Genomic DNA, 19,648 nt, shown 5'->3' with positions numbered 1-19,648 from the left:
ATTTTCTACAAATCGGCCTAACATATGATGTAGTTGGCATTTACGGTTAATTTGTAATTTCGAATCGAAAAGTAGAAAAAAACACATTTTTATTTTTTCCAATATTTCTAGTTCCTCCTATGAAAATTCCAAATAGGAAACCATACATAATAAAAAAAATTAGCCTCTCTAAAATGAGGTATCAACTATTTAAATCGTGAACATAGTTTTCTAGTTATGGCAGAATAACAGTCGTCTTTAACATTGAACTAACAGACACTTTCTATGGCTGTTTTTAATGGTACACTTTTGCACCGAACTATAAGGCACCTAAAAGTAACTTCAAAAATATACCCCATTCAAACAATTTCATGATGATTTTATAGTGGCAGAATTTCTTAATTATATATGGTTCCCTATTTGGAGTTTCCATACGACGAACTAAAAATATTGGAAAAAAATTTTTTTTCTACTTTTCGATTCGAAATTACAAATTAACCGTTAATGCCAAGCATCATATGTTAGGCGGATTTGTAGAAAATTTCAAGGAGCACTGTTATGTATTAAACATGTGCCCCTCCTCTTGATCGACATAATCTTCTCCACATTCTACTAATATGCTACCTACTAGTGGGACAGTTTTGCTCCTAAGTGTATGTAACAATGTTGCGTTTTTTATGTCTTACAAAATTATTTACTTACTTCTATTTAAGTATAGCCAATACAAATTAGACACAAAACACTGCATCAAACAATACGCAGTGTCCAAAGTGATAAGTTTACTCATTCAATTTTTTTTATAAGCTAGTTTAATAAATTCATGGTGTACAAATAACAGCATATATGTATATACATAAATATTTCCAGTTTTCCATTTATCGAACAGTTTATCACTTATCTGAGTTCTCAAAAATTTGTCGCGTGTGAACGATCAATTGATCAACAGTAAACAATATCCAATAAATAAGTGTTGTTTTAGCTATAAAGCGTCATGTTTATTTATGTTTACCCCACTCGAACCCGGTAATAGTATCATCCTGTAAGGGTGAGGGTTGTAACTTGTATTGCTATTTGTGCTATTGAATATCGACGGCCTTGACCTGGTTAAGGGAGGAAGATGAGGGGATGTCAAATCCCCATACATGTGGTTAGATTTGGATTATTTGTGATAACTTTACACGTCATTCCGCGGTTTAACTTTAAGTTGTTGATATAAAATAACCATGGAATGTGGAGGAATTCTAAGTATGATGTAAATATTTTGGTGTAGTAGAGTGTATACTTATATTTACTTATATTTTTGTTTTTAGAATAAAGGTACTAGAATTTGAACGGGTTAACGATGTATTTAGCCTCTTTATTAGGTCGACAAGTATTAATACTCTTTGCCGTCAACAATGCTAACTAATCGCACTATAGGGAGCGTGCATGAACTATAGGAGGCAGCACAGGAGCCGTCAGATTTTTGGCGCGAGGCGTAAATGTGATGTTTTTTGTTCCGATGTAGCCCACAAGATGGCAGAACCTACTATGCACAAGAAAACACTTGACGTGTAAATGTGTCTGTTTATGGTTCAGATTCAGACCACAAGATGGCAGACCCTCCAACGCGCACGGTCCCTATACTGAGATAACATATGCATAGTAAATCCTAACGAGTTTGCTAGTCAGTCGTCAAAGCGTCAATACCATGATTGATATACAATAGCAAACCCACATACGAGTTCAATTGCCCCATAAACCACATCCTACTGGTAAGAATAGTAAGCAAAGAGGGCAAATGAAAACATTGAAAACACAATGCGTGCTAACAGCATAATATTGTACTGTCAAAGTGAATAAGCGAGTTCAGAGCGTCGGACAACACCTACAACTGATTGTGCATTTTACTGCCGTTTAAAAGAAAAAGGCACTAAGGATGTACGGAGTATTAGCTGCGTTGTAGCTATTGTCCCTTCGAGGATGGTATACGACTCCATTCCACATCGGGAGCTGATCTCAGGGCTCACAATGGTCAATAAACAAAGCTTGTAGATTGTAGACAAAGCGAGCTCGGTTAGCTATCTCGGTATCGCCATCGCCATCGGAGCGGCAGAGCGTGTCGCGAGCGTCGGTGAATACATATATTGTACTGTGCCATATGCACGTGTTGACTGACTGATAGTGTATGTGGGTACTAACCCCTCTTAACCAGCCGAAAGAATAATTTATTCATGTGGCAGATGGTTACTAATACTATTACTGAAATTTAGAGCGCTATTGTGGATTAATGTGGTTAATGAGTATGTTTCCACCCATATTTTAGATTAACATACCAAATTATACACATCAAATATAAACTGTAAAATTACAAAATAAGTTATTGTAATAGAGGTTACAATAATAGCATTATCTTCTGCAAGTACTTATATTTATAGCAGCGTCATAGATTTGCAATATAAAAAAAACTGTACGTGTAAAAAAGATCAATCATAGCAATACGGTCAAAATTAAATGGTTTTACCTACTACAGGTGCTAGGACTCACCCTTTAGATTTTATAATTCAGTTCTCAGCCATGGCGCCATGGCGCCATGGCGCCGTTTTTCAGAACACTCACGAAAAAAATATAGCTAAGGCTAAAACTGGTAACGATTCATAACAATTTCAAAGCGTTATGTTCCCTATCGGAATGTTACGTGCGGCCCTGCGCGAGCGCACTTTCACCAGCGGTGGGAAAGTCGGAGTGTAGAAACCGACTAAACATTTACTAGTTAGACGCTAGCGACATACAATATCCTATTAAGGTATTAAGAAACTACAGTTAAATATAAATATTAAGTATATTAAATATTATAGAACATTCTTACACAGCTAAACTAAGTCCCACAATAAGCTCAATAAAGCTTGTGTTCTGGGTACTTAGACAACGATATACACATATATATATTTATAAATACTTAAATATGTACATAGAATGGATCCATGACTCAAGAACAAATATCTATGCTCATCAAACAAATAAATGCTCTTACCAGGATTTGAACCCGGGACCATCGGCTTCATAAGCAGGGTCACTACCCACTAAGCCAGACAGCCCAGACAGGTCATCAAATAAATTATTTTCATTATGATATTAAAAGACTATAATATATTTTTAATTTATATTTGAACTCCAACGGACTCCGCTTGTATGAAATTGTGGTTATGAATAAGGCTTTTCTATACTGTAACTGTTCCATGTCTAATGTGTTTCATTTTCAAATTAATAACAGAATGTAATGTGTAATTTTGCACCATAATTATCGTCATAAACTTGACATAAACACCATAACCATACGACAACACATTTATCGTTCCTGCCCATGGGATAAAAATTCACACATCCGTCATAAAATTCCCTTATGTATAGTAAAAAAAATAAACAGGGAAAGCTGATGCTCTTTTTGTGTTTCAAAGAGACCAAAAATATTCTTCCAGTGGTTTAACTTTCCGTACCACCGATTGTAACATTTTACGTTCAAAGGCGCCCCTGTGGGTTATTAGCGGAATGCTTTCCAACAATGTTTGAATTATACAATTATACATTCTACAATTCCTAACGTATAATGGTTAGGTAAATAAGCGATATAATTTGCAACTTTCTCCTAGCGCTGCGGTTGGCATTTTGATATGTCACCATTAGAAAACCCTCGAGTAGAAATCGTTAACCTGCTTGCTTGAGTGCGAAAAGTTCACATTCAATAGTTTCAGAACCTAGCTCAAGTTAATGAGTAAACTGAGTCAGTGCAGACTTATATATGTACACAGTCTATACAGTAATCTATTTTTGAAAGGTACAATGAATAAAACTATTAGCTTAGCAGCCCTGCAAATATGTAGGTAGGTATACCTACATATTTGTATATATACATGGGTGTTAAGTTTTGCTGACTATACATGCGCAAGGCAGGTGCAAAGAGTGCTAAAACGTCACAAGGGCACCGCACTACAAGGGACTAACCTGGATTAGTAAGGATGTAGGTAGGAGAATTGAACGTCGCTCGTAATGTCGAGAGAATCCCTAAACGGCCGAAGATATGTCACTGCCATTGTATTGTCCTATACTGTGCCGGAGTGGCTCAAATAAATGATGCCCAAACCGAGCTGTACATCGCAACTTTCAATCAGCGACAGCTTCGAATACAAGGATCACGACCTCGATCGATCGCTTAAATGTCACTTGTTGCCACGCGGAACGGTTCTTTGTTCTCAGGCAGACTATACAATCCGAGGCAACAATGAAGTCGGATTAATTGGGAATCGTGTATATATTAACTTTTCGTAGGGGCTCGATTTATCTTGAACTTATACTTTAACTTTCCTACAAATGTCAAATTATAGATAAATACTAACGAATAATAACTATTTGGTACGCTCTTTTTTTCTATCGGACGCCCTAGGTATCGCTGGAGCGACATGGTGGAGGCGGATCTGCGCGAGCTTCGAGTCGACAATTGGCGAGAGGTCGCACAGGACCGAGAAAAGTGGCGCTGTCTTGTGTCGGAGGCAAAGTCTCATTTTGGGTCGCTGAGCCAACGGAGTAAGTAAGTAATAGCTATTTGGGGCTTGCAGTGCGGGAAAAGCATGAACAAAAGCTACATCGGCAAAGTGTGTTCCGTAGTAAGTAATCTTTAGATATTAGAAGGTATTTATAAAGGTTTATCGCTTTACAGACTAAATAAATTATAAATAGAAATACAGTTATCCAAGAATAGGCTATTTATTATTGCCGACAGATTTCTGCGCTTGAGTTTACAAGGATTGTATGACGTAACGTAATACAGTCCCCTAGATAGCTGTGAGTTGTAGTGGTGGCGAGCAATCTGGATGGTCGTCCGTAGCGGGTAATGGTCCATAAACGTCACAGCAGCCAAGCCGTGTTGTGCTGTGATATTTTGATATTTTCCCATTCGTTGCGCGAGCGCCGCTCTTATGAGAAACAGTATAACATGGCCTTCAGATCTATAACAACCATTCGCTGTCTACGTGTGCACTTGTACTGGTCTTCCTGAGCTTACCATTCTCGTGATTAGTATAAGCTACTGGAATACAACCCAGGATGCGATGGTATCGAGCCCGCGGGCGCTTGCAGCCGTGCTCCACCAGTCGTTACGGCGCGAACCATAACTTTATTTTCCCTTGTCACATAATCTTCGCTCGTTTTCATTGCCAATGTCATCGATTTTGAGCCTATATCACAACAGTCAACCTTATGTGTCAAATAAAAAATGAGGTCGTCAACTTTTTGGTTTAATTAGGAAGGAATACAATAGCTATATTTATACCAACCCAAAAAAGCACCCACAACCCACAAGTCCCACAATAATTCAGTTGAACTAATAGGTAACGACCTATAAATATAGAATAGCAACTTGAATTATGACACCAGTAATAATACAAAGCGCTCCCGAGTTATTATAGCCAGGCTCAGCGGAGCATCACACGTGGTTGTATAATTGGAACCGTACCTTTATAACACAAGCTATATTTATCGCTTGTTGGTTAACTCTACCTATTTATAGACGAAATATGTATTTATTGAATTAATAGTGTAAGCGACTGTTAAGTATATCAATTTACTGGTTGAGGTATCCAAACTTTGACCTCTGTTTCCTGTTAATTGACAATGACTGTACCAACAGACGCAAACTGGCTAAAGGATAAGACCCGATTGAACCAAGCTGCCATTATCTATCAAAATTATGTAGACAATTGTAAAAATTTTAGCAAAGCAAGATATTATGTACTATATTATGGATAGTACCCTATCATGGGTGCCTCAAGTTGGCGAAGTAAGCAGGAGAATGTTTGCAGCAGTGAGCTCTCTTAGAAGGCTACGAAATCATCTACCAATACCGACCAAAGTTGCGCTTGCCCAAACCCTCCTTCTCCCCATTTTGGACTACGATGACGTTTCATATCCTGATCTAACGGAGAAGCAACTTAATAAACTTGAGCGCATCCAAAATATCTGCATCCGGTTCATATTTGGGTTACGCAAATATGACCATATTTCTCTTTTCCGCTCATAGCTCAAGTGGTTGCCTATATGTTTTCATCGTAACTTTCATATTCTGCCTCTCCTATATTCTATTCTTTTCCTTCCAGCAACTCCCCGCTATCTCAAGGAGCGTTTTAACTATCTAAATTCTGTGAGGCTGTCGCGCAGCCTGCTTCTCTCCGTCCCATCTTCTTCTACAAAATTTTACAACACTTCATTTACTTTTCAAGCTGTCCGACTCTGGAACTCTTTACCCGTTGGCATTAGACGCGCTCAATCTCTTGCTGTGTTTAAAAATCACTCAAAGAACATTATTAGCCCTTAGTGTTTATATAGTACATAGTTATTTTTACTCTGTGGCTGACATGCTACTGTCATATTTAGCTATGTTTCGGTTAATTTTATATATATTTATGTATGTCTATTTGTATTCCTTATATGTGTATGTTTATTCACTGTAATTGTGTGTGTGAATGTAGGATTCATAACGGTTTAACAAAACCTACTTTTTCGATTGACTTCTCTATTTCCGTTACCTAAAGGTTGTCTGGAAGAGATCGCTTTTTAGCGATAAGTCTGCCTGTTGTCTGCCTCTACATTTAATCAATTGTTTATTTTCTCGTGTCTTTTTACTGCGGTGTGCCAATAAAGAGTATTCTATATATCTATCTATCTATCTACATATGTAATCACGAATTATTAGGTACTATTTCATAGGTGTCTGAGAAACAACTCATTTCTGTTTTTTTCTCTATTTACAATGTTTTTTAAAGAGACTTAAAAAGAGAAAATTAATTAAATGAAATGAACGAATCCCTAGAATGTTACGTGACGTGCTCTCTATGGGGAACAACCACGAACCATCGTGTAAACCGATGTAACAAGATAATCGCTACAAAACGAGCCTTGTCAACTATGTGGAGTGGGTGTAAGCTTCGTTGTGATACCGATACCTATTCGTAGTATCAATTGCTTGGCGCTTGCGATACAAACGCTACTTTTCATAGAATAAAAAAAATAGTAACATGAATTTTTAGGACTACGTAAAATAGTATGTTGTAGATTTAACACTAAGACAATTCCATCCCTGATCAAAGATTCAAAGGCAAACACAAAACAAGGCGGAACGACATAGTGCTAAAACAAATGAGAGTGTGAAATTTGCACGCCGCAAGGCGAACTCTTCGAAGACGATAAGATTATTAGTATGTACTGTTGACCCAGGTATTGGCTGTTGTAGCCGCCGTGCAGGTCAGGATCTCGACGACTCAAATAAAACTTCGATTTATAATGAAGTGAAGTATAATCTTCCAAAAGGTCCTGGTTTAGAAGGGTTCTTGCCAAAACGGTTAAATGTAGAAAGTGGGTGTTGATAGTATGGAGGATGATGAAAGAGTGATTTGCAATATTTGATCAGTACAAAAAGTGGTTTCAATTTAGATGCTTCTAATTGGCCGCGTTAGAAAATATGTGGAGTGCTCCTATTGGTGCTTTTGAAAAGCCTCCGAATACTAGCCGAGCCCGACGGCTGCGTTTAGCTACTGCATTGATTTTTATACAATAATAAGTTGCATTCGCAACAGCTGTTGTATTTATAAATCTTGCAATGTATTTTTATGTCACTATATCATATCACCGTAAATGTTGTATTGACTTATGAAAGAGCCCTTACTTACATTTTTAATAGTCAAAATTCAAAAATTTATTCTGCAAGTAGGCCTCAAGGGCTCTTTTACAAATCAATACAACATTTATACTTAGTAACATCATATAGTGACATGAAAAATACATAACAACATCTATAAATACAACAGCCAATACCTGGGTAAACATTACATTATAATAATCTTAAAATTCGCGTCTGGACTGTTAAGCTTGACGACCGGTCTGGTCTAGTGGGTAGTGACCCTGCGTATGAAGCCGATGGTCCCGGGTTCAAATACTGGTAAGGGCATTTATTCGTGTGATGAGCATGGATATTTGTTCCTGAGTCATAAATACATAGAAAACATGTATTTAGGTATTTATAAATATTTATATATTATATACCGGGTGTGGCCTGTAACACGAGCAATAAATTTAACTGTAGGCTGTACTCCTCAAACTTACCAACATTTGTTCAGCGATTACTGAAAATTATGAATTCTTTATACTTCCTATTTTTCATACAAATTAAATATTACCTTCAATGTACGCTGTCATCAGTGTAACTGACGTTGATTGTCACGCTTTAATCATAAAAAAATCGCAATACACTGCGTCTTAGAATAAACTAAAGCGTTTTAAAAATCAAAAGTTATTTTTAAAAGTTGCTGAACAAATGTTGGTCAGTTTGAAGAGTACAGCCTACAGTTGAATTTTTGGCTCCTGTTACAGGCCACACCCGGTATATCGTTGTCTAAGTACCCTCAACACAAGCCACAAGGTTGGCTGGAAGAGATCCCTTTTAGGGATAAGTTCGCCTTTGTACATAACATTTTTTTTTGTTTTGTTTTGTCTGTTTTATGTTAACCTGTTTATGTGCAATAAAGTGACAATGTGCAATTATTGAGCTTACTGTGGGACTTAAACAATTTGTGTAATAATGTCAAAAAAAAGCTAGCAGTCTCATAAACTAATGCTACAAAATACATACCTAGTATTTACCAAGTCAAGTATATTATATTAGTGCAATGCAATTGACATTTAATTTCGATGTTACTTGGTCCGAAAATGCGAAAACAAATATGAGACCTTTTAACTGACTAACATGACATATATGGCTGTTATCCGTTCCTCGAACTACGAATTAAAAAAATACTGGTGTGAAATGAAATTTTCTACTCGGCTATCAGCCTATGAAAGGTGAAAGGTGAATTTTCCGAATAGGGCAGAAGAAAAATATTTTTAAAAATTTTGAATTATGAGAAAAACACGGAATGCTAGCCTTTTCACCACATGAATTATAAGACATAAATTTGCAGTTTTCCACTAAAATTATGGGATACAAGGCAATCATCATACCAACTCTGCTTTACCCCTTGTCTGTGTATGATAAGGATCCGTGCGTGGGAATTTAAATGTGGTTTTAAATGTCAAGGTCACTTTTTCAATGATCAAATTTAACAGGCCGCATCTGAGGGATTAATGCCTCAGAAACGTGGTGTAGCTATAAAATAAAGTAGAAATTAAAAAGCTTGACACCTTCTACCTACGATGTCTGCGCTCAATTCTACGCATAAAGTGGCAAGACACGATACCGAACATGGAAGTTTGATTTGTGCCGCCACATGGAGTCGCCATCGCCGAATACAAGGAAGGCCTACAACACAAAATCTAAAAGTACAAATGCAAATGGTCTCATAAAGAAGAACCACAGAACTAGCCAATTGATGGAAAAAAATGCAATAAATGAAGCCAGGCTCCGGGGCAATCGGTTCCATAGAATCTACTTATACAACAGGAAAAAAAAGTAAGATGAAAGAAAGTGTCACATTTTGAAACGTATATGAACAATGCAAGCCTGGCGAGATACGGGTCAGCACCGCGCTACTGCAAGTATGTAAGCGGATTACTATAGGTAGCTTGGTGAGTGAATAATCACACTCTGGTCGTAAAGAAGCTTTACTTTGAGTCAAAGTCTTTGCGGTTACAATATAAAGATGTGTATTATTAGATTATTGAAACCTACACGACTGTAAATCTTAACCAATTGCATTATACAACAAAAAACCCTGCTAAGAATTTTATGAAAGTATTAACGTTTTATAAAAAACGGTATGAAAGAATGTTACGTACTTTGATGTCAAATATAGTAAGCCGGTTAGAACTCTGTTAGATATTAATAAATAATCTTGCGCTAGTCATGCAGAAAGTAACGAATGCACGCATGTTGATAAACGGGACCACCATAAGCAGCAATCAAATCGCTTGTCCGAATTGAACTAGATGTGTCTCATTCAATTCAAAAGTTGCGTCACTAATCCAGATATAGCGTTCGTAATATCAAAGACTAGTAAGTAATATAAACTGTTAATCGATACAAGTCGTATTCCCCGTCATTGTTATAAATGGCGCCACCACGGGCCAATTACCAAGCCTTATTTGACCTCAAGCATCTTAGAAAATATATGGAAACTGACACTGCGCTAATGAGATTTGGACTTTCTACGGCAACTATCAGTCTTTATCACTGACTTGTCTGCATTAATATCAACTAGCATTCAAACCAGCCTCATAAATACGTTATAACGAATACATATACATACGTGATCCGGTGGTAATGAAGTGTTCCGAGTGTAATCAGTCGCGGACTGCGGAGCGAGGCTAATATTAATATTCGATTAAGTAGGTTAGTCTGTGTATTAAACGTTCTCAGATAGATCATTTGCAGATAAAATTCTGTTCTTATGTACAATACAAATGTTCCATTAGAATAAACGGTGATTAAAGCCGCACTTACCTATCTATTTTCCAATCTTGAAATGATTAACATAAATCTATTACATTCACGGTTGAGCATTACGTTATGCAAACACGACACAAATCGAACAATTGATTTTTCATCAGTTTCATCACACCTGCTCGTAAACGGTGTTATAGTATGCCAGCATGAGATGTAATGAGCTATATTATGCCCACGGGCGTAATACATTTTTTTGAAGTGAAAACTTCTTTAGCGGCGCTGCTGTGCACTTTTTGTGATGGGGATTTTTTTAAACTCGCGACAGGTCACGTGACCGACAGATTCGTCAGATCGAAAATTCGTAAGACGGACACGAGACCTGATCGAAAAACTCCATGATCGTCCTAGTAATGATGATGGCGTAAGAGTCGTTGAAATTATGGATGGAAGTTGATTTCAAGTTTTCACTTCTGCCGGCACTCCCGGAGTGCAACCTATTGTTTTTTTTTAATATCTTTATTCCCCTGGGCATATTGGGCATAATGTTTTGATTGAAGTACACAGGTTACTAGATAAGTTTTGCAATAGACAAATATGAAACCAAGAGGTTACCATAGACAATGATTGGCCGAAAAAGAATTACTTTATTTTTAAATCTTTGTATGAAATTAAAATGTTGTATAAAATATGCGTAAATCGTCCTTAGCCCACGCCGACGTTTTCAAAGTTAAAATTTATTTTTTAATAAGTTCTTTAAAAATAATGTAAATGTTTTCCGGCCAAACTTTGTCTATGGAAATATAGTTTTATAAAATATATGCGATAGGCCACCTCATTGTTTCATATTAAATTTGTCTATTGCAAAACTTATCTGGTGGCCTATGTATTAGGTATATATGAGTTTTACTTTTAAAATACACTCCGTTTATTTTTTTGTGTATTGTTTATATGATTAATGTAATAGCCGTTTAAAATATTTTTACACAATTTTCAATCGTGGCTAATGCCGGATGTGTTTGTGCCTTCGATGCCTAACCTATCAAAATATTTACAATATGGACGAATGTTTCAATGACATTATATTTAAGAATTATTTTGCTTAAAATTTAGTTTTGTCTTAGCAAGTCCGATGAATAAACATTTTGTGTATCTCCGGGGTTAAGAATATTGCAAACTCGCTCCTACTCCTCTCTCCTTTAATTCACCCTCGTTAACAATATCTCACTTACCCCCCTCGTTGCACAATGTACTATTATGACACACTCTATGGTTATAATATAAACGACACGTGTAAATGATAGCGCTATTGTACAAAAAGTGCCTATTCTTCATAACTTTATTTTAATAACTTAACCCGACAATAATTATAAAACTTTTGCTAATTATATCGTCACGGCATTCGATTCGTGCATTCTCTTTTTATTAGGTTAGCACACGTGTAAAACAAAGCGCAAACATTTGCAGCTATTTCCCTCCATTAGACAAACAGTGAACAGTGCTTTTCTACACGTTGCGAAATGAGGATTGACGTCCAACACTTAGTGAATTAATATGCAGCGAAGCGTGAAGTGTCTAACACTCTGGTTTGAAATTGCATGCATCTAAAATTCCTTCTCGTTTGTCCGCGCGATCCAATAAAGGTGAGCCTTCGCATTCGTGCGACGGACAAGTTAATTCTGTCAAAGCTTGCTGCGACCTCCTCGCCTCGCCTTTGTGTGCACTTGAAATGTACAAATTGCACGGCCCAGAGGGGGGAGGTCGCTGCACTCTCCCCCCTCCCCGCCTCTGCGCTCGCATCGATTCCTCTTTGTCCCGAGCATTCGTCTTGAGATGCACTCTGCGAGATCTCGATTTCACATTCAGACGGACGGATCGACCCTCTCGTATCTTTTCGTGCTGTCGGCAATGGATGGGATTCCATAGACCTATCTAGCTGCTCAGCGTTCTGATTTGAATCGAGACATGAATTTGAAATGTAGCTTTTGTATTACAAAGTAAATTGAAGCTATAAAAATGTAATCGCTTGTCGCAATCACGGCGTGGCTTCTTCAAAATTCTGTATTGTTTGTTGCTTTACATTGTTACTAGTACCAAGGACACGGAATATTTAATTAGCAATTCAATTTAAACACACGTTTACATGCGTAACCAATCATTGAGTGAGTTAATTATTGATTACTAGGTATATAACATTACTAGATTGAGGCATTTAAAGCATAACTTAACGTTTCCTATCTGTTCGTTCATGTATTTCATCTTTGTATTGATTATTGACTTTGTATGAGTCTTTTGGGTTTCAACAACATATTTATATGTTATCAAATACACATAGGTAAAAATCAGTCGAAATCACGACATTTAGTTATTTATTGCTACATACTTAGCATACGGAAATCAATATATTGAGCCAAGTGAAACGCATAATTGCACATTCAACACTTTATAACCTTCATCTACAACATTGTTGTGTACGCAAATAAACTTTAACTACTACTGGGTGCGTAGCCAACATACCAATCGTTTCGAACGAAAAGCAACTGTCATTGTCGCACTAATATGGAAGAGTGATAGAGAGTGATGACTACGCTACGCTACGGAGCGTAAGTGATTGGCATGTTAGCTAAGCACCCAGTACTATTTAAGCAGTAAATGTTTGTTTGTTTTCTTTCATTAATTATCAATGAAGAGAGACATTTCATTATGGCATTTAATTGTGTATTGTGTAAGTATTGGATATAATGATATAAACCTTCAATACAGGGTGAAATGGGCGTAAGGAATTTTATTACCGATCGTTGTGTCAAGGAGATACGGACATGATAATTATTATCAAGTACATTAATTTTCCTCGTCTCTGTTCGTACCGCTATCCACCCTTCACTCGATAAAATTACAACATTTCATTGAATAAGTATGATGCAAGTTAATGAATGTAGGTAAACTTTGTTTAATATTATGTAATACCTAGAAACAATTGATTGATTTGTTTAATTTGGTAAACCACTTTCAATATGTACCGCATATATGTATGTACTGGTTTAGCAAATAAATGTCAAGTAAAGCAATCCTAAGTAAATGATTGCTAAAAGTGTCAGTGTTTGGTACAACTTCAATAGATACCACCTTCAATCTTGATTCCTAGCAATAAAGGTAACTAAACGACGTGTCAACTATCTACAGAAATACTAAGGCTGTCGAACGTCATGACATGTTTTCAGCGAAGACCAGTTGATACCTACAAGCTTTTTATCAACGTAGATGAAATTTATGACAGGTACTCTATGTATAGTCCAATACGTAATAAATTTAGAAGAGTTCCGTACCCGAAAGATTCCTTGGCAGTTCAAAGAGCCACGATTGCCACGAACATTAATTTAATATTTTTATGTATCTAAAATAATAATTTCACTAGGGTAACCGGAATAGGACTTCGACAGAAACAGTCATACGTTTCCGGGCGGCGGTTTGACGAATTCATCAGAATTGTAGGAAATTATCAAAAATAAATTGTTAAACTGCACATAAGCCACATTTCGCAATGCTCATGAAAAAATCATAATAATATAATATAATGCAACAAAAATATATGCTTATGAAGATATTTGCGGCCATCTTGTTAGCTCCAATTCCGAGGACGACAATACTAATGTTAATATTACAAGTGTTATAATTGCCGTAGTTACATTGTTCAGAAGATTGATAAATGCAGAGTTTAAATGCCGTGTGAAAACGTTACAACGTAGCAAGATTGTAAACTTAATTACCGCCCTACGGTTGAAGACGCCTTGCAGCTACAGAGTCATTCTACAACCAACCCAGATAAAATATTATCACGAGAATGGTTCCACTTTTTGCAGAAGGTGCAATAAACGCTCATAAATTTATATAAACGACGTTTTGCTTTTGTAGTGATCATTGCAAAAAGCAGACGCCACAGTGGGCTTAAATGGAATCATTTCCACCTCGCAAAAAGTGGTAGAAGACAGACGCAAGCATGCCGATAACTGGAATTGTGTGACGGCACTGACGGCTGGAGTAACCATAGAAACAGTAAGCAATTAAGTATTTTAGAATTACGCGCATTTAGAATTACTGTCGAGGGTCTCAAGAATGTTTTAGACGTTTAATTCCCAGTCTTCGTCTCATTCAACAATTCAACATAATGGAGACAATTCCCCGCGTTGATTTTTTTGAACATTAGAATTTAAAATATCTGATGGTTATGGTAAAATTGTTACCTATTTTCATGTATTTTTTTTTTAATAAACTGCATACAGTTTTGTATGAGAAAGATTCTCAAAAATACGAGTTTTACACATAGTTGCCATATCTAATTAGTGTTACATAATGTTCAGGAAAACATAGCTCGTGTCATCCAAGACGACGCGCAGATTTGTCAAATCTAATCTTGACATTACGAGTCAAGGCACGCGTATTCGTGAATGAAAAAAATTAGAACTTTCTTATGTCATCTTTGCTACTGTTTAGCTTCAGAAAAGTTGCAATCATTAAACAAAGCAATTTTCACGTCCAAATACATTTATATTATTTACCTTAGAGTCGAAACTAAAGGTGGTCTCCGGTCGTAAAGGGCAAGGCAGCCCGCACTTGCAAGTGCCGGCCGTCTGCAGGTAGTCCCTCAGCTGCGGTAGCGTGCTCAAAGCCGTACCGCTAGGGCTGAAACAAACAAAAAAACGACTATTAATTATCTGTTATTTCAAGAGCAATATATGTAAGTACACTAGACAAGTAGACAGCTTCGTACTCCACGCTTCATGGAGCGCTTAATCTATGTAGGTACAGAGGTACAAACGCGCCGCCTCTAGGAACGTTTAGAATAATATTTTGAAATTACAGAATTATCGGAAAAACTATGAGGGGAAAATAATCTCGACGATTGCCAGTAATCTTAATAAAATACATTTCACTCGTTACATGAAGAAAATCCTATTGTTAAACAATTATATCATTCGCTTTAATAGTGCTTGTGTATTACATCGATATTAATATATATATAGCTGTATAGGTACTAACGAGCTACAGATGACATAACATAAAAACACAAACAATAACGCGAACTTGCTGGCGGCATAATGGAATCATAATTCATAAGGATATTAATAAAAAAGTGGCGGTGACATAATCGGACAGACAGACGGACATGACGAATCTATAAGGGTTCCGTTTTTTGCCATTTGGCTACGGAACCCTAAAAAGCGGCCAAGTGCGAGTCGGACTCGCCCATGAAGGGTTCCGTACCATTTCTGACGTATTAAAAAAAACTACTTACTAGATCTCGTTCAAACTAATTTTAAGTTTGCATGGTAATGTATATCATATATTTTTTTTAGTTTTATCATTCTGTTATTTTAGAAGTTACAGGGGGGGAGACACACATTTTACCACTTTGGAAGCGTCGCTGAAAAAAAAAATGATATAAGAAACCTCAATATCATTTTTGAGGACCTATCCATAGATACCCCACACGTATGGGTTTGATAATTATTTTTTTTTTTCTTTTAATTTTATGACGTATTAAAAAAAACTACTTACTAGATCTCGGTCAAACCAATTTTCGGTGGAAGTTTGCATGGTAACGTACATCATATATTTTTTTTTTTAGGTTTATCATTCTCTTATTTTAGAAGATACAGAGGGGGGGACACATTTTACCACTTTGGAAGTGTCTCTCGCGCAAACTATTCAGTTTAGAAAAAAATGATATTAGAAACCTCAATATTATTTTTGAAGACCTATCCATAGATACCCCACACGTATGGGTTTGATGAAAAAAAATTTTTTTTTTTTTTAATTTTATGACGTATTAAAAAAACTACTTACTAGATCTCGTTCAAACCAATTTTCGGTGGAAGTTTGCATGGTAATGTACATCATATATTTTTTTAGGTTTATCATTCTCTTATTTTACAAGTTACAGGGGGGCGGGCACACATTTTAAGAATAAGAATAAGAATAGAGATAGCTTGTGTATACAATTATAGTTTTTACCACTTTGGAAGTGTCTCTCGCGCAAACTATTCAGTTTAGAAAAAAATTCTATTAGAAACCTCAATATCATTTTTGAAGACCTATCCATAGATACCCCCACACGTATGGGTTTGATGAAAAAAGATTTTTTAAGTTTCTGTTCTAAGTATATGGGGAACTCCCAAAATTTATTGTTTTTTTTTTCTGTTTTTGTGTAAAAATCTTAATGCGGTTCATAGAATACATCTACTTACCAAGTTTGAACAGTATAGCTCTTATAGTTTCGGAAAAAAGTGGCTGTGACAAACGGACAGACAGACGGACATGACGAATCTATAAGTGTTCCGTTTTTTGCTATTTGGCTACGGAACCCTAAAAATGAGATAAAGAAACTGAACAAATTCTAAATTAACAATAATAATTAACTTCAATAATAAACGCGTTAAGTGAAGTCTGTAATTGACAGAACGTTCACTGGCAGCGCTTTCAAACCAGATCTCTGATAACGCGTTGTTGTTAAGTTTCACGAGGTCACCCTTACGCTGGTTAGCTTGAGACAAGTCGCTTGCTTTAAAAAAGCTATGAAAATACAGAACCATTGCCGTTCCAATGGTTTTTGAACAAAGGCTAGTCCAAAATTCAGATAAACCAATATAAACGCGCTCTCAATTAAATAGTATACTCACTGGCGCTCGCGCAAACAATGTTAACACACGGGCGCAGGGGAGCTGGGCAGTGATTCGTGTAAACGATCGGAGGCATTATTTGCTGAAAAGCGAACGATGCAAAAGCACCTAGTCAAGCGTGAGCGCCGATTCTGCGGACTAATCATGCGGCCAACTGGCTCTCCGGTCAATCGATATTTAATTTCAAGAACCCATTACTTCGCCCTGTTACGTACTAACAATGACGGTCTATTTTGTCTAAATTTGTATTTAGAGCGGTTAAACGCGCAGCAAGTTTTTGTGAACCTTTTTGCTTAAAGAATAGGTAGAACGGTGAGATGTCAAATCTACTTCGGTTCATGGCGAGGCGCCTTGAGGACATTCTACGTATATGTTAATAAAAACCTAAAAAGGCTTCAAAACAATTTTATCGTGTAAAATAAATAAACTACGACTCCTTAAATTTTAAACAGCTATTCCCGAACCCAATTATTTACATATTTTTTGTGCGTATTTTTTATACCGCGACTTGTAAGTTCAACGGAGAACGGAGTCAAATGCATGTTACCATTACCAAACCTTATAACACTATATTGATATTGGTATCAAAATAAATACGATTTACGTGGAACTAGGTATTCTTAGTAGTAGGTACATTAGGTACCTTTTGTTTAAGATGAACCAATTACACTTGGAAGTCATATATTGAACGCATAGCTCTCGTTTAAGCGAGATACGAATACCTAATATCAACGGCGCACCTAATGGGCTATTAAGCACAATTTGCAAACAACAATCCGTTTACGATGACAGAGCGTTGCTGGCATTATTACACGTCTAGCTTAACAAACAGGCTCTTTCAAAAGACACACAGACATATAAACCAAGAGTACAACCAACAAAGCTTCCGAGTAGCGACAAGCAAACATGCACCGGAAGACGCGGTGTGGGAAAGCTTCTGATACTCGTAAGGTTAACGATTTGATCAATGATAGGAGAGCAGTGGTTGCTTTTCAGTTAATTGATATACATTATTATGATGATGAGATCACCCAAACGCGACCTACTACGCACGGCAAGAACTTATGCTCTGCACTGCGCATTTCATGGCATAAGTAAGTTTATTTATTGTTCATCGAGATCGACACAAATTCTTATACATATTTAACACGGGATACAGTGAAGCTGTTCTTGTAGTTAATCCACACGTTTTATTCAAATACTTGTTATATGTCCAGACAATCAGTCCAGACTAAATCAACTGTAGAATAAAGATTGCTTATACCACCCATTCCACACTGAAGTTAAAAAACTGATCAAATCAGCAATCAAAACATATTGGAATAATTATTGGAAAAGTGGTTACGTAAGTAGTTTATCGTGTGATAGAGAATCAGTTTTTGAAACCCCACCGATACCATTCACGTGTTGAAGAGATCAGATCGCTATTACTAGGTTAAGAATAGGACACACAAACTTAACCCATTGCTGTCTTATCACTAAGGAAGAAAAAAATTTATGTGATAAATGCGGTTTGGAGTTGACTGTGAGCCATATTTTAGTTGAGTGTTTAGCATATAAGAAAGAAAAAGAAATCTGTAAGTTGCCTAACACCTTAAATGATTGTTTGAATTATGGATATTTACATGTACTCAGGTTTATAAAATTAATCGATATATATATATAAAATTGTAATTCTCTTGTGGTCGCTAATGACCTTTGTTGTTAAAAAGCGACCTTAAATACATTAAAAAAAAATCTGCTTCTAAAAACTACTTCAGGTAATAAAGTCGAAGGAAAGCGTGCAACTCTAATAACAAAAACAAATTTTTATTACCTATCGCAATTGGATGTTAGGTGTTATAAGATAGTTGTTGTTGTTGTGTATTGAAATCCTACCACCTACCGGTTAATACGACTTAGCCCATCAAAAAAAAAACGAAAATTGCTACGCGATTAGAGTGTACAAAATAATCTGCGCAGCTCATGACTCGATCGTTTTAAACATTAACTTGTGCTGCTGTCCATGTTAGATCTATTTATGCATATGTCTGTAAGCGCTCCACATGATAATTCACGATTGTTCACGGTCTGGTCGCTCGGTAAAGGTAAGCCGCAACCGCAAAAAGATTTTGTTTACCAGCTTTTTTGTTCGTAGTCTCGGTTTCGACCGCTACACGGGGTGTTCGCGGTCGTGCATCGAATGCAGTATGTGCAGTGACATGCGCTCTTACCCCGATGAGTGCCGTTGAGTGTATGTGTATTCTATTAGTACCATACCGTACCGGAGTCAACCTTCGTTCTAACTTTCCTTCAATTGTGTTATATACGTAGCAATTTGTTATCTTATGTTATATAAAATAAAATCAATCAAGAAGGTAAGCCATCATCTTTCTCGCAAATATGTGAAATTGTTACTGGCTAGATGCTAGATAGATTGTTGAACTTCGTAAGCCGTACTTACGTTTTCGTTTTCTCCATCTAATTTCTATCCGTAAGCAATAAAAACTTGCGGGTATTGCGAATGATTTTTACTTATTTTATAACTTATAACAGTACCGAAATCAACACAACTAGGAAGTATTATTCTTGAAGTCCACGCATTTTGATT

General features: G+C 36.5%; 1 protein-coding gene across 4 annotated transcripts in view; it reads right to left on the bottom strand.

Moving 5' to 3' along the window:
• The window catches only part of LOC133520517 (uncharacterized), a 90,502-nt gene that overhangs the window by 47,557 nt on the left and 23,297 nt on the right, over positions 1-19,648 (bottom strand). For all 4 annotated transcript variants that reach the window (XM_061854988.1, XM_061854989.1, XM_061854990.1 and 1 more), the window contains exon 2: positions 14,938-15,061. In XM_061854988.1, the coding sequence (XP_061710972.1) occupies positions 14,938-15,061 (124 nt within the window). The remainder of the gene's footprint in view (positions 1-14,937; positions 15,062-19,648) is intronic.

Source organism: Cydia pomonella, chromosome 8 (genome assembly GCF_033807575.1).
Source record: "Cydia pomonella isolate Wapato2018A chromosome 8, ilCydPomo1, whole genome shotgun sequence".
Classification (NCBI taxonomy): domain Eukaryota; kingdom Metazoa; phylum Arthropoda; class Insecta; order Lepidoptera; family Tortricidae; genus Cydia; species Cydia pomonella.
The sequence above is the reverse complement of the archived record's forward strand: the minus strand, read 5'-3'. Positions and strand labels throughout refer to the sequence as shown.